A 14,707-nucleotide genomic window follows, 5' to 3' on the forward strand; every position below is an offset into this window, starting at 1 on the left:
TGCATTGTGGACTACATATGTAAGAGAGCGAGAGAGTATTAGTGATCGGTTTACATTCCACGTGTTTCTGTTAGGACACCACCACTCCCTGCTGCCATCACGTGATCCCGGATCCCAACAACCTTTGCACTTTGGACCTTGAAACACCCCCATGACTGATTGGCGGAACTTGAAGCCAACCCTCCGTTATTGATTGGCTGGAGTTACAACCACGTCCCCTTCCACGAATTGATATGTGCTTACCGTTGTGGGGTAGGGGTAAGGAGGTCTTCTTTCGTTACTCCTCCTCCTCCTCCTCTTCCTCACAGATTCCGAACGCAAGTTGAACGAGGCAGGAATAGCCCGAGAAATGGCGGCGATTGTGCGGAGAATCATTAATACGAGCCGGGCTCCGGCAGCCATCGGCCCATACAGGTGCAGTGTCGAGCCACGTGTTTTGATTCCAAGCATCTGATGGTTCTCATCCCCATATTTCTCTGCGTGGCCTTTGCTGGTTTATGATTTCCTTCTCTACCGCCATCCGAATACGGACAGAATGTTTCGAACACTTTTCTACGCAACTCCCTTCTTCCAACCCATTAACTCCGCCTCAACCCCTTCCCCCATACCCCTCCCCCTCGTCCTCAAAACCTCCTCCTCCGCCTCCCACCTCCTCTATCTCACCTCAATCGTGAACGCATCGCCACCACCCCCCGCCATCACCTTGAACCCCCCCATCACCTCTCCTCTGTCCTCAAAGCCCCCCCCAGACACCTCTGTCCTTCTCGAACCACCCCCCAATCACCTCTGTCCCCCTCGAACCCACCCCTAATTGTCTCTGTCCCCCTCGAACCCACCCCCTAATTGCCTCTGTGCTACTCGAACGAACCCCCTCCCCCATCACCTCTGTCCTCCACACTCCCCTCGCTTCCGTCCTCCTCGACCCCCCCCCCCTGTCCCCTCGCTTGGACGTTGGATTAAAACTAGTTATGCCGTGACATTCTGTTTAGCAATGAAGTTTACATCGTGATCATGGGGATAGATGAATCTGTGAATGTGAGGAAGACTTGGTTCATGTTCTTTCCACCTTTAACTTTCACTTCTCACAACATTTCATACCAAACACACTTGAACTCACAACCCGACATCGACATGCACCGAGCTCCTTATTAGCGGAGATTAACGCCAGATCAAGACAGGAACCCGAATGGAAGCCATCCATCACAGTTGATAGGTGGGTGCTGGCTGCCAAGACAGTTGAGAGCTGTCCTCCTTCCTGGAAAAGTGACCTCTGCGGAGCCACTCTGCCATCAGGCACTGTTATTGGGTTGGGACACGAAACCGCGCAAGTCCTGCACTGATGGAGGGCACCGAGTATGAAGAAGCGGTGGGGGATGATGGGGAAGGAATAAAGATTGGGAACTCATGGAGCTTAAAAGAGATGCGAATGGACAGGGCTTGCTTCCGCTTCATTCCAACAACTCGCCCCTCTTCTCTGTCCGCACCTCTTCCACATACACATCGACTTTACTCCGACATTTCTTCACTTTCCGACTTGTTTTCTTTCATTCCTTGACATTCTTCCCATCTTTCTATTTCTTTGTTTTGGACTTTTCATGGCTTTTCACACAACGCACACCTCACACCAGGCGTGCCTTCACTTAATTTGGTTATCACCACGCTGCCCAAAGTCACCACCTCACCTCGTAAATGCCTCACAATATTCCTGCAAAGCCACACAGGCCATCCCATTGAACTCCAGAACACCCAGCGTTTCCTCGCGCGAACACCCGGACCCAGCGATTCCTCGCGCGAACACCCAGACCCAGCGATTCCTCGCGCGAACACCCAGACCCAGCGATTCCTCGCGCGAACGCCCAGACCCAGCGATTCCTCGCGCGAACACCCAGACCTGGCGATTCCTCGCGCGAACACCCAGACCCAGCGATTCCTCGCGCGAACGCCCGGACCCAGCGATTCCTCGCGCGAATGCCCGGACCCAGCGATTCCTCGCGCGAACGCCCGGACCCAGCGATTCCTCGCGCGAACGCCCAGACCCAGCGATTCCTCGCGCGAACGCCCAGACCCAGCGATTCCTCGCGCGAACGCCCAGACCCAGCGATTCCTCGCGCGAACGCCCAGACCCAGCGATTCCTCGCGCGAACGCCCAGACCCAGCGATTCCTCGCGCGAACGCCCGGACCCAGCGATTCCTCGCGCGAACGCCCGGACCCAGCGATTCCTCGCGCGAATGCCCGGACCCAGCGATTCCTCGCGCGAATGCCCGGACCCAGCGATTCCTCGCGCGAACACCCAGACCCAGCGATTCCTCGCGCGAACACCCAGACCTAGCGATTCCTCGCGCAAACACCCAGACCAAGCGATTCCTCGCGCGAATACCCGGACCCAGCGATTCCTCGCGCGAATGCCCGGACCCAGCGATTCCTCGCGCGAATGCCCGGACCCAGCGTTTCCTCACGTGAACACCCAGGCCCAGCGTTTCCTCGCGCGAACACCCAGACCCAGCGATTCCTCGCGAGAACACCCAGGCCCAGCGTTTCTTCACGTGAACACCCAGGCCCAGCGATTCCTCGCGCGAACACCCAGGCCCAGCGTTTCCTCGCGCGAACACCCAGACCCAGCGATTCCTTGCGCGAACGCCCGGACCCAGCGTTTCCTCACGTGAACACCCAGGCCCAGCGATTCCTCGCGCGAACAACCAGGCCCAGCGTTTCCTCGCGCGAACACCCAGACCCAGCGATTCCTCGCGCGAACACCCAGACCCAGCGATTCCTCGCGCGAACGCCAGGACCCAGCGTTTCCTCACGTGAACACCCAGGCCCAGCATTTCCTCGTGCGAACGCCCGGACCCAGCGATTCCTCACGTGAACGCCCGGACCCAGCGATTTCCGAGCGCGAACGCCCGGACCCAGCGTTTCCGAGCGCGAACGCCCAGGCCCAGCGTTTCCTCGCGCGAACACCCAGACCCAGCGATTCCTCGCGCGAATGCCCAGACCCAGCAATTCCTCGCGCGAACGCCCGGACCCAGCGTTTCCTCGCGCGAACGCCCTGACACAGTGATTCCTCGCGCGAACGCCCAGACCCAGCGATTCTTCGCGCGAACGCCCGGACCCAGCGTTTCCTCACGTGAACACCCAGGCCCAGCGTTTCCTCACGCGAATGCCCGAACCCAGCGTTTCCGAGCGCGAACGCCCGGACCCAGCGATTTCCGAGCGCGAACGCCCGGACCCAGCGATTTCCGAGCGCGAACGCCCGGACCCAGCGATTTCCGAGCGCGAACGCCCGGACCCAGCGATTTCCGAGCGCGAACGCCCGGACCCAGCGATTTCCGAGCGCGAACGCCCGGACCCAGCGATTTCCGAGCGCGAACGCCCGGACCCAGCGATTTCCGAGCGCGAACGCCCCCACCCAACGATTTTCCGAGCGCGAACGCCCCCACCCAACGATTTTCCGAGCGCGAACGCCCGGACCCAGCGATTTTCCGAGCGCGAACGCCCGGACCCAGCGATTTTCCGAGCGCGAACGCCCGGACCCAGCGATTTCCCGAGCGCCGAACGCCCGGACCCAGCGATTTCCCGAGCGCGAACGCCCGGACCCAGCGATTTCCGAGCACGAACGCCCGGACCCAGCGATTTCCCGAGCGCGAACGCCCAGACCCAGCGATTTCCGAGCGCGAACGCCCGGACCCAGCAATTTTCCGAGCGCGAACGCCTGACTCCAGCGACTCGAGCGCGAACGCCCGGACCCAGCGATTTCCGAGCGCGAACGCCCGGACCCAGGGATTTCCGAGTGCGAACGCCCGGACCCAGCGATTTCCGAGCGCGAACGCCCGGACCCAGCGATTTCCGAGCGCGAACGCCCGGACCCAGGGATTTCCGAGCGCGAACGCCCGGACCCAGCGATTTCCGAGCGCGAACGCCCGGACCCAGCGATTTCCGAGCGCGAACGCCCGGACCCAGCGATTTCCGAGCGCGAACGCCCGGACCCAGCGATTTCCGAGCGCGAACGCCCGGACCCAGCGATTTCCGAGCGTGAACGCCCGGACCCAGCGATTTCCGAGCGCGAACGCCCGGACCCAGCGATTTCCGAGCGCGAACGCCCGGACCCAGCGATTTCCGAGCGCGAACCCCCGCACCCAGCCATCTCCGATCGCGAACGCCCAGACCCAGCGATTTCCGAGCGCGAACGCCCGGACCCAGCAATTTTCCGAGCGCGAACGCCCGGACCCAGCGATTTCCGAGCGCGAACGCCCGGACCCAGCGATTTCCGAGCGCGAACGCCCGGACCCAGCGATTTCCGAGCGCGAACGCCCGGACCCAGCGGATTCCGAGCGTGACCGCCCGGACCCAGCGAATTCCCGAGCGCCGAACGCCCGGACCCAGCGATTTCCGAGCGCGAACGCCCGGACGCAGCGATTTCCCGAGCGCGAACGCCCGGACCCAGCGATTTCCGAGCGCGAACGCCCGGACCCAGCGATTCCTCGCGCGAACACCCGGACCTAGCGATTCCTCGCGCGAACGCCCGGACCCAGCGATTTCCGAGCGCGAACGCCCGGACCCAGCGATTTCCGAGCGCGAACGCCCGGACCCAGCGATTCCTCGCGCGAACACCCAGACCTAGCGATTCCTCGCGCGAATGCCCGGACCCAGCGATTCCTCGCGCGAATGCCCGGACCCAGCGATTCCGAGCGCGAATGCCCGGACCCAGCGATTCCTCGCGCGAATGCCCGGACCCAGCGTTTCCTCACGTGAACACCCAGGCCCAGCGTTTCCTCGCGCGAACACCCAGACCCAGCGATTCCTCACGTGAACGCCCGGACCCAGCGATTTCCGAGCGCGAACGCCCGGACCCAGCGATTTCCGAGCGCGAACGCCCGGACCCAGCGTTTCCGAGCGCGAACGCCCGGACCCAGCGTTTCCGAGCGCGAACGCCCAGGCCCAGCGTTTCCTCGCGCGAACGCCCGGACCCAGCGATTGCCGAGCGCGAACGCCCGGACCCAGCGATTTCCGAGCGCGAACGCCCGGACCCAGCGATTTCCGCGCGCGAACGCCCGGACCCAGCGATTTCCGAGCGCGAACGCCCGGACCCAGCGATTTCCGAGCGCGAACGCCCGGACCCAGCGATTTCCGAGCGCGAACGCCCGGACCCAGCGATTTCCGAGCGCGAACGCCCGGACCCAGCGATTTCCGAGCGCGAACGCCCGGACCCAGCGATTTCCGAGCGCGAACGCCCGGACCCAGCGATTTCCGAGCGCGAACGCCCGGACCCAGCGATTTCCGAGCGCGAACGCCCGGACCCAGCGATTTCCGAGCGCGAACGCCCGGACCCAGCGATTTCCGAGCGCGAACGCCCGGACCCAGGGATTTCCGAGCGCGAACGCCCGGACCCAGCAATTTTCCGAGCGCGAACGCCCGGACCCAGCGATTTTCCGAGCGCGAACGCCCGGACCCAGCGATTTTCCGAGCGCGAACGCCCGGACCCAGCGATTTCCGAGCGCGAACGCCCGGACCCAGCGATTTCCGAGCGCGAACGCCCGGACCCAGCGATTTCCGAGCGCGAACGCCCGGACCCAGCGATTTCCGAGCGCGAACGCCCGGACCCAGCGAATTCCGAGCGCGAACGCCCGGACCCAGCGAATTCCGAGCGCGAACGCCCGGACCCAGCGATTTCCGAGCGCGAACGCCCGGACGCAGCGATTTCCGAGCGCGAACGCCCGGACCCAGCGATTTCCGAGCGCGAACGCCCGGACCCAGCGATTCCTCGCGCGAACACCCGGACCTAGCGATTCCTCGCGCGAACGCCCGGACCCAGCGATTTCCGAGCGCGAACGCCCGGACCCAGCGATTTCCGAGCGCGAACGCCCGGACCCAGCGATTCCTCGCGCGAACACCCAGACCTAGCGATTCCTCGCGCGAATGCCCGGACCCAGCGATTCCTCGCGCGAATGCCCGGACCCAGCGATTCCGAGCGCGAATGCCCGGACCCAGCGATTCCTCGCGCGAATGCCCGGACCCAGCGTTTCCTCACGTGAACACCCAGGCCCAGCGTTTCCTCGCGCGAACACCCAGACCCAGCGATTCCTCACGTGAACGCCCGGACCCAGCGATTTCCGAGCGCGAACGCCCGGACCCAGCGATTTCCGAGCGCGAACGCCCGGACCCAGCGTTTCCGAGCGCGAACGCCCGGACCCAGCGTTTCCGAGCGCGAACGCCCAGGCCCAGCGTTTCCTCGCGCGAACGCCCGGACCCAGCGATTGCCGAGCGCGAACGCCCGGACCCAGCGATTTCCGAGCGCGAACGCCCGGACCCAGCGATTTCCGCGCGCGAACGCCCGGACCCAGCGATTTCCGAGCGCGAACGCCCGGACCCAGCGATTTCCGAGCGCGAACGCCCGGACCCAGCGATTTCCGAGCGCGAACGCCCCCACCCAACGATTTTCCGAGCGCGAACGCCCCCACCCAACGATTTTCCGAGCGCGAACGCCCGGACCCAGCGATTTTCCGAGCGCGAACGCCCGGACCCAGCGATTTTCCGAGCGCGAACGCCCGGACCCAGCGATTTCCGAGCGCGAACGCCCGGACCCAGCGATTTCCGAGCGCGAACGCCCGGACCCAGCGATTTCCGAGCGCGAACGCCCGGACCCAGGGATTTCCGAGCGCGAACGCCCGGACCCAGCGATTTCCGAGCGCGAACGCCCGGACCCAGCGATTTCCGAGCGCGAACGCCCGGACCCAGCGATTTCCGAGCGCGAACGCCCGGACCCAGCGATTTCCGAGCGCGAACGCCCGGACCCAGCGATTTCCGAGCGCGAACGCCCGGACCCAGCGATTTCCGAGCGCGAACGCCCGGACCCAGCGATTTTCGAGCGCGAACGCCCGGACCCAGGGATTTCCGAGCGCGAACGCCCGGACCCAGCGATTTCCGAGCGCGAACGCCCGGACCCAGCGATTTCCGAGCGCGAACGCCCGGACCCAGGGATTTCCGAGCGCGAACGCCCGGACCCAGCGATTTCCGAGCGCGAACGCCCGGACCCAGCGATTTCCGAGCACGAACGCCCGGACCCAGCGATTTCCGAGCGCGAACGCCCGGACCCAGCGATTTCCGAGCGTGAACGCCCGGACCCAGCGATTTCCGAGCGTGAACGCCCGGACCCAGCGATTTCCGAGCGCGAACGCCCAGACCCAGTGATTTCCGAGCGCGAACGCCCGGACCCAGCAATTTTCCGAGCGCGAACGCCCGGACCCAGCGATTTTCCGAGCGCGAACGCCCGGACCCAGCGATTTTCCGAGCGCGAACGCCCGGACCCAGCGATTTCCGAGCGCGAACGCCCGGACCCAGCGATTTCCGAGCGCGAACGCCCGGACCCAGCGATTTCCGAGCGCGAACGCCCGGACCCAGCGATTTCCGAGCGCGAACGCCCGGACCCAGCGATTTCCGAGCGCGAACGCCCGGACCCAGCGAATTCCGAGCGCGAACGCCCGGACCCAGCGATTTCCGAGCGCGAACGCCCGGACGCAGCGATTTCCGAGCGCGAACGCCCGGACCCAGCGATTTCCGAGCGCGAACGCCCGGACCCAGCGATTCCTCGCGCGAACACCCGGACCTAGCGATTCCTCGCGCGAACGCCCGGACCCAGCGATTTCCGAGCGCGAACGCCCGGACCCAGCGATTTCCGAGCGCGAACGCCCGGACCCAGCGATTCCTCGCGCGAACACCCAGACCTAGCGATTCCTCGCGCGAATGCCCGGACCCAGCGATTCCTCGCGCGAATGCCCGGACCCAGCGATTCCTCGCGCGAATGCCCGGACCCAGCGATTCCTCGCGCGAATGCCCGGACCCAGCGTTTCCTCACGTGAACACCCAGGCCCAGCGTTTCCTCGCGCGAACACCCAGACCCAGCGATTCCTCACGTGAACGCCCGGACCCAGCGATTTCCGAGCGCGAACGCCCGGACCCAGCGATTTCCGAGCGCGAACGCCCGGACCCAGCGTTTCCGAGCGCGAACGCCCGGACCCAGCGTTTCCGAGCGCGAACGCCCAGGCCCAGCGTTTCCTCGCGCGAACGCCCGGACCCAGCGATTGCCGAGCGCGAATGCCCGGACCCAGCGATTTCCGAGCGCGAACGCCCGGACCCAGCGATTTCCGCGCGCGAACGCCCGGACCCAGCGATTTCCGAGCGCGAACGCCCGGACCCAGCGATTTCCGAGCGCGAACGCCCGGACCCAGCGATTTCCGAGCGCGAACGCCCAGACCCAGCGATTTCCGAGCGCGAACGCCCGGACCCAGCGATTTCCGAGCGCGAACGCCCGGACCCAGCGATTTCCGAGCGCGAACGCCCGGACCCAGCGATTTCCGAGCGCGAACGCCCGGACCCAGCGATTTCCGAGTGCGAACGCCCGGACCCAGCGATTTCCGAGCGCGAACGCCCGGACCCAGCGATTTCCGAGCGCGAACGCCCGGACCCAGCGATTTCCGAGCGCGAACGCCCGGACCCAGCGATTTCCGAGCGCGAACGCCCGGACCCAGCGATTTCCGAGCGCGAACGCCCGGACCCAGCGATTTCCGAGCGCGAACGCCCGGACCCAGCGATTTCCGAGCGCGAACGCCCGGACCCAGCGATTTTCCGAGCGCGAACGCCCGGACCCAGCGATTTCCGAGCGCGAACGCCCGGACCCAGCGATTTCCGAGCGCGAACGCCCGGACCCAGCGATTTTCCGAGCGCGAACGCCCGGACCCAGCGATTTCCGAGCGCGAACGCCCGGACCCAGCGATTTCCGAGCGCGAACGCCCGGACCCAGCGATTTCCGAGCGCGAACGCCCGGACCCAGCGATTTCCGAGCGCGAACGCCCGGACCCAGCGATTTCCGAGCGCGAACGCCCGGACCCAGCGATTTCCGAGCGCGAACGCCCGGACCCAGCGATTTTCCGAGCGCGAACGCCCGGACCCAGCGATTTCCGAGCGCGAACGCCCGGACCCAGCGATTTCCGAGCGCGAACGCCCGGACCCAGCGATTTCCGAGCGCGAACGCCCGGACCCAGGGATTTCCGAGCGCGAACGCCCGGACCCAGCGATTTCCGAGCGCGAACGCCCGGACCCAGCGATTTCCGAGCGCGAACGCCCGGACCCAGCGATTTCCGAGCGCGAACGCCCGGACCCAGCGATTTCCGAGCGCGAACGCCCGGACCCAGCGATTTCCGAGCGCGAACGCCCGGACCCAGCGATTTCCGAGCGCGAACGCCCGGACCCAGCGATTTCCGAGCGCGAACACCCAGACCCAGCGATTCCTCGCGCGAACACCCAGACCCAGCGATTCCTCGCGCGAACGCCCGGACCCAGCGATTTCCGAGCGCGAACGCCCGGACCCAGCAATTTCCGAGCGCGAACGCCCAGACCCAGCGATTCCTCGCGCGAACACCCAGACCCAGCGATTCCTCGCGTGAACACCCAGACCTAGCGATTCCTCGCGCGAACGCCCGGACCCAGCGTTTCCTCACGCGAACACCCAGGCCCAGCGTTTCCTCGCGCTAACACCCAGACCCAGCGATTCCTCACGTGAACGCCCGGACCCAGCGATTTCCGCGCGCAAACGCCCGGACCCAGCGATTTCCGAGCGCGAACGCCCGGACCCAGCGTTTCCGAGCGCGAACGCCCAGGCCCAGCGTTTCCTCGCGCGAACACCCAGACCCAGCGATTCCTCGCGCGAACACCCAGACCCAGCGATTCCTCACGTGAACGCCCGGACCCAGCGATTTCCGCGCGCAAACGCCCGGACCCAGCGATTTCCGAGCGCGAACGCCCGGACCCAGCGTTTCCGAGCGCGAACGCCCAGGCCCAGCGTTTCCTCGCGCGAACACCCAGACCCAGCGATTCCTCGCGCGAATGCCCAGACCCAGCAATTCCTCGCGCGAACGCCCGGACCCAGCGTTTCCTCGCGCGAACGCCCTGACACAGTGATTCCTCGCGCGAACGCCCAGACCCAGCGATTCTTCGCGCGAACGCCCGGACCCAGCGTTTCCTCACGTGAACACCCGGGCCCAGCATTTCCTCGTGTGAACGCCCGGACCCAGCGATTCCTCACGTGAACGCCCGGACCCAGCGATTTCCGAGCGCAAACGCCCGGACCCAGCGATTTCCGAGCGCGAACGCCCGGACCCAGCGTTTCCGAGCGCGAACGCCCAGGCCCAGCGTTTCCTCGCGCGAACACCCAGACCCAGCGATTCCTCGCGCGAATGCCCAGACCCAGCAATTCCTCGCGCGAACGCCCGGACCCAGCGTTTCCTCGCGCGAACGCCCGGACCCAGCGTTTCCTCGCGCGAACGCCCTGACACAGTGATTCCTCGCGCGAACGCCCAGACCCAGCGATTCTTCGCGCGAACACCCGGACCCAGCGTTTCCTCACGTGAACACCCAGGCCCAGCGTTTCCTCACGCGAATGCCCGAACCCAGCGTTTCCGAGCGCGAACGCCCGGACCCAGCGATTTCCGAGCGCGAACGCCCGGACCCAGCGATTTCCGAGCGCGAACGCCCGGACCCAGCGATTTCCGAGCGCGAACGCCCGGACCCAGCGATTTCCGAGCGCGAACGCCCGGACCCAGCGATTTCCGAGCACGAACGCCCGGACCCAGCGATTTCCGAGCGCGAACGCCCGGACCCAGGGATTTCCGAACGCGAACGCCCGGACCCAGCGATTTCCGAGCACGAACGCCCGGACCCAGCGATTTCCGAGCGCGAACGCCCGGACCCAGCGATTTCCGAGCGCGAACGCCCGGACCCAGCGATTTCCGAGCGCGAACGCCCGGACCCAGCGATTTCCGAGCGCGAACGCCCGGACCCAGCAATTTCCGAGCGCGAACGCCCGGACCCAGGGATTTCCGAGCGCGAACGCCCGGACCCAGCGATTTCCGAGCGCGAACGCCCGGACCCAGCGATTTCCGAGCGCGAACGCCCGGACCCAGGGATTTCCGAGCGCGAACGCCCGGACCCAGCGATTTCCGAGCGCGAACGCCCGGACCCAGCGATTTCCTCGCGCGAACACCCAGACCCAGCGATTCCTCACGTGAACGCCCGGACCCAGCGATTTCCGAGCGCGAACGCCCGGACCCAGCGATTTCCGAGCGCGAACGCCCGGACCCAGCGTTTCCGAGCGCGAACGCCCGGACCCAGCGTTTCCGAGCGCGAACGCCCAGGCCCAGCGTTTCCTCGCGCGAACGCCCGGACCCAGCGATTGCCGAGCGCGAATGCCCGGACCCAGCGATTTCCGAGCGCGAACGCCCGGACCCAGCGATTTCCGCGCGCGAACGCCCGGACCCAGGGATTTCCGAGCGCGAACGCCCGGACCCAGCGATTTCCGAGCGCGAACGCCCGGACCCAGCGATTTCCGAGCGCGAACGCCCGGACCCAGCGATTTCCGAGCGCGAACGCCCGGACCCAGCGATTTCCGAGCGCGAACGCCCGGACCCAGCGATTTCCGAGCGCGAACACCCAGACCCAGCGATTCCTCGCGCGAACACCCAGACCCAGCGATTCCTCGCGCGAACGCCCGGACCCAGCGATTTCCGAGCGCGAACGCCCGGACCCAGCGATTTCCGAGCGCGAACGCCCGGACCCAGCGATTTCCGAGCGCGAACACCCAGACCCAGCGATTCCTCGCGCGAACACCCAGACCTAGCGATTCCTCGCGCGAACGCCCGGACCCAGCGTTTCCTCACGCGAACACCCAGGCCCAGCGTTTCCTCGCGCTAACACCCAGACCCAGCGATTCCTCACGTGAACGCCCGGACCCAGCGATTTCCGCGCGCAAACGCCTGGACCCAGCGATTTCCGAGCGCGAACGCCCGGACCCAGCGATTTCCGAGCGCGAACGCCCGGACCCAGCGATTTCCGAGCGCGAACGCCCGGACCCAGCGATTTCCGAGCGCGAACGCCCGGACCCAGCGATTTCCGAGCGCGAACACCCAGACCCAGCGATTCCTCGCGCGAACACCCAGACCCAGCGATTCCTCGCGCGAACGCCCGGACCCAGCGATTTCCGAGCGCGAACGCCCGGACCCAGCGATTTCCGAGCGCGAACGCCCGGACCCAGCGATTTCCGAGCGCGAACACCCAGACCCAGCGATTCCTCGCGCGAACACCCAGACCTAGCGATTCCTCGCGCGAACGCCCGGACCCAGCGTTTCCTCACGCGAACACCCAGGCCCAGCGTTTCCTCGCGCTAACACCCAGACCCAGCGATTCCTCACGTGAACGCCCGGACCCAGCGATTTCCGCGCGCAAACGCCCGGACCCAGCGATTTCCGAGCGCGAACGCCCGGACCCAGCGATTTCCTCGCGCGAACACCCAGACCTAGCGATTCCTCGCGCGAACGCCCGGACCCAGCGTTTCCTCACGCGAACACCCAGGCCCAGCGTTTCCTCGCGCTAACACCCAGACCCAGCGATTCCTCACGTGAACGCCCGGACCCAGCGATTTCCGCGCGCAAACGCCCGGACCCAGCGTTTCCTCACGCGAACACCCAGGCCCAGCGTTTCCTCGCGCTAACACCCAGACCCAGCGATTCCTCACGTGAACGCCCGGACCCAGCGATTTCCGCGCGCAAACGCCCGGACCCAGCGATTTCCGAGCGCGAACGCCCGGACCCAGCGTTTCCGAGCGCGAACGCCCAGGCCCAGCGTTTCCTCGCGCGAACACCCAGACCCAGCGATTCCTCGCGCGAACACCCAGACCCAGCGATTCCTCACGTGAACGCCCAGACCCAGCGATTTCCGCGCGCAAACGCCCGGACCCAGCGATTTCCGAGCGCGAACGCCCGGACCCAGCGTTTCCGAGCGCGAACGCCCAGGCCCAGCGTTTCCTCGCGCGAACACCCAGACCCAGCGATTCCTCGCGCGAATGCCCAGACCCAGCAATTCCTCGCGCGAACGCCCGGACCCAGCGTTTCCTCGCGCGAACGCCCTGACACAGTGATTCCTCGCGCGAACGCCCAGACCCAGCGATTCTTCGCGCGAACGCCCGGACCCAGCGTTTCCTCACGTGAACACCCAGGCCCAGCATTTCCTCGTGCGAACGCCCGGACCCAGCGATTCCTCACGTGAACGCCCGGACCCAGCGATTTCCGAGCGCGAACGCCCGGACCCAGCGATTTCCGAGCGCGAACGCCCGGACCCAGCGTTTCCTCGCGCGAACGCCCAGACCCAGCGATTCCTCGCGCGAACGCCCAGACCCAGCGATTCCTCGCGCGAACGCCCAGACCCAGCGATTCCTCGCGCGAGCGCCCAGACCCAGCGATTCCTCGCGCGAACGCCCAGACCCAGCGATTCCTCGCGCGAGCGCCTAGACCCAGCGATTCCTCGCGCGAACGCCCAGACACAGCGATTCTTCGCGCGAACGCCCGGACCCAGCGTTTCCTCACGTGAACACCCAGGCCCAGCGTTTCCTCACGCGAACGCCCGAACCCATCGTTTCCGAGCGCGAACGCCCGGACCCAGCGATTTCCGAGCGCGAACGCCCGGACCCAGCGATTTCCGAGCACGAACGCCCGGACCCAGCGATTTCCGAGCGCGAACGCCCGGACCCAGCGATTTCCGAGCGCGAACGCCCGGACCCAGCGATTTCCGAGCACGAACGCCCGGACCCAGCGATTTCCGAGCACGAACGCCCGGACCCAGGGATTTCCGAGCGCGAACGCCCGGACCCAGCGATTTCCGAGCACGAACGCCCGGACCCAGCGATTTCCGAGCGCGAACGCCCGGACCCAGCGATTTCCGAGCGCGAACGCCCGGACCCAGCGATTTCCGAGCGCGAACGCCCGGACCCAGCGATTTCCGAGCGCGAACGCCCGGACCCAGCGATTTCCGAGCGCGAACGCCCGGACCCAGGGATTTCCGAGCGCGAACGCCCGGACCCAGCGATTCCTCGCGCGAATGCCCAGACCCAGCAATTCCTCGCGCGAACGCCCGGACCCAGCGTTTCCTCGCGCGAACGCCCTGACACAGTGATTCCTCGCGCGAACGCCCAGACCCAGCGATTCTTCGCGCGAACGCCCGGACCCAGCGTTTCCTCACGTGAACACCCAGGCCCAGCATTTCCTCGCGCGAACACCCAGACCCAGCGATTCCTCGCGCGAATGCCCAGACCCAGCAATTCCTCGCGCGAACGCCCGGACCCAGCGTTTCCTCGCGCGAACGCCCTGACACAGTGATTCCTCGCGCGAACGCCCAGACCCAGCGATTCTTCGCGCGAACGCCCGGACCCAGCGTTTCCTCACGTGAACACCCAGGCCCAGCATTTCCTCGTGCGAACGCCCGGACCCAGCGATTCCTCACGTGAACGCCCGGACCCAGCGATTTCCGCGCGCAAACGCCTGGACCCAGCGATTTCCGAGCGCGAACGCCCGGACCCAGCGATTTCCGAGCGCGAACGCCCGGACCCAGCGATTTCCGAGCGCGAACGCCCGGACCCAGCGATTTCCGAGCGCGAACGCCCGGACCCAGCGATTTCCGAGCGCGAACACCCAGACCCAGCGATTCCTCGCGCGAACACCCAGACCCAGCGATTCCTCGCGCGAACGCCCGGACCCAGCGATTTCCGAGCGCGAACGCCCGGACCCAGCGATTTCCGAGCGCGAACGCCCGGACCCAGCGATTTCCGAGCGCGAACACCCAGACCCAGCGATTCCTCGCGCGAACACCCAGACCTAGCGATTCCTCGCG

General features: G+C 66.3%; 1 protein-coding gene across 1 annotated transcript in view; it reads left to right on the forward strand.

The window, feature by feature from the left end:
* Positions 1 to 211: 211 nt before the first annotated feature.
* Positions 212 to 14,707, forward strand: part of RIDA (reactive intermediate imine deaminase A) — a 61,627-nt gene continuing 47,131 nt past the window's right edge. The window contains exon 1 of the mRNA XM_085846763.1: positions 212 to 414. Within this exon, the coding sequence (XP_085702889.1) occupies positions 350 to 414 (65 nt within the window). The 5' untranslated portion in view covers positions 212 to 349. The remainder of the gene's footprint in view (positions 415 to 14,707) is intronic.

The sequence above is a fragment of the Eptatretus burgeri genome, chromosome 11 (genome assembly GCF_056783735.1).
Source record: "Eptatretus burgeri isolate ZD-2024b chromosome 11, Ebu_testis_v1, whole genome shotgun sequence".
NCBI lineage: Eukaryota > Metazoa > Chordata > Myxini > Myxiniformes > Myxinidae > Eptatretus > Eptatretus burgeri.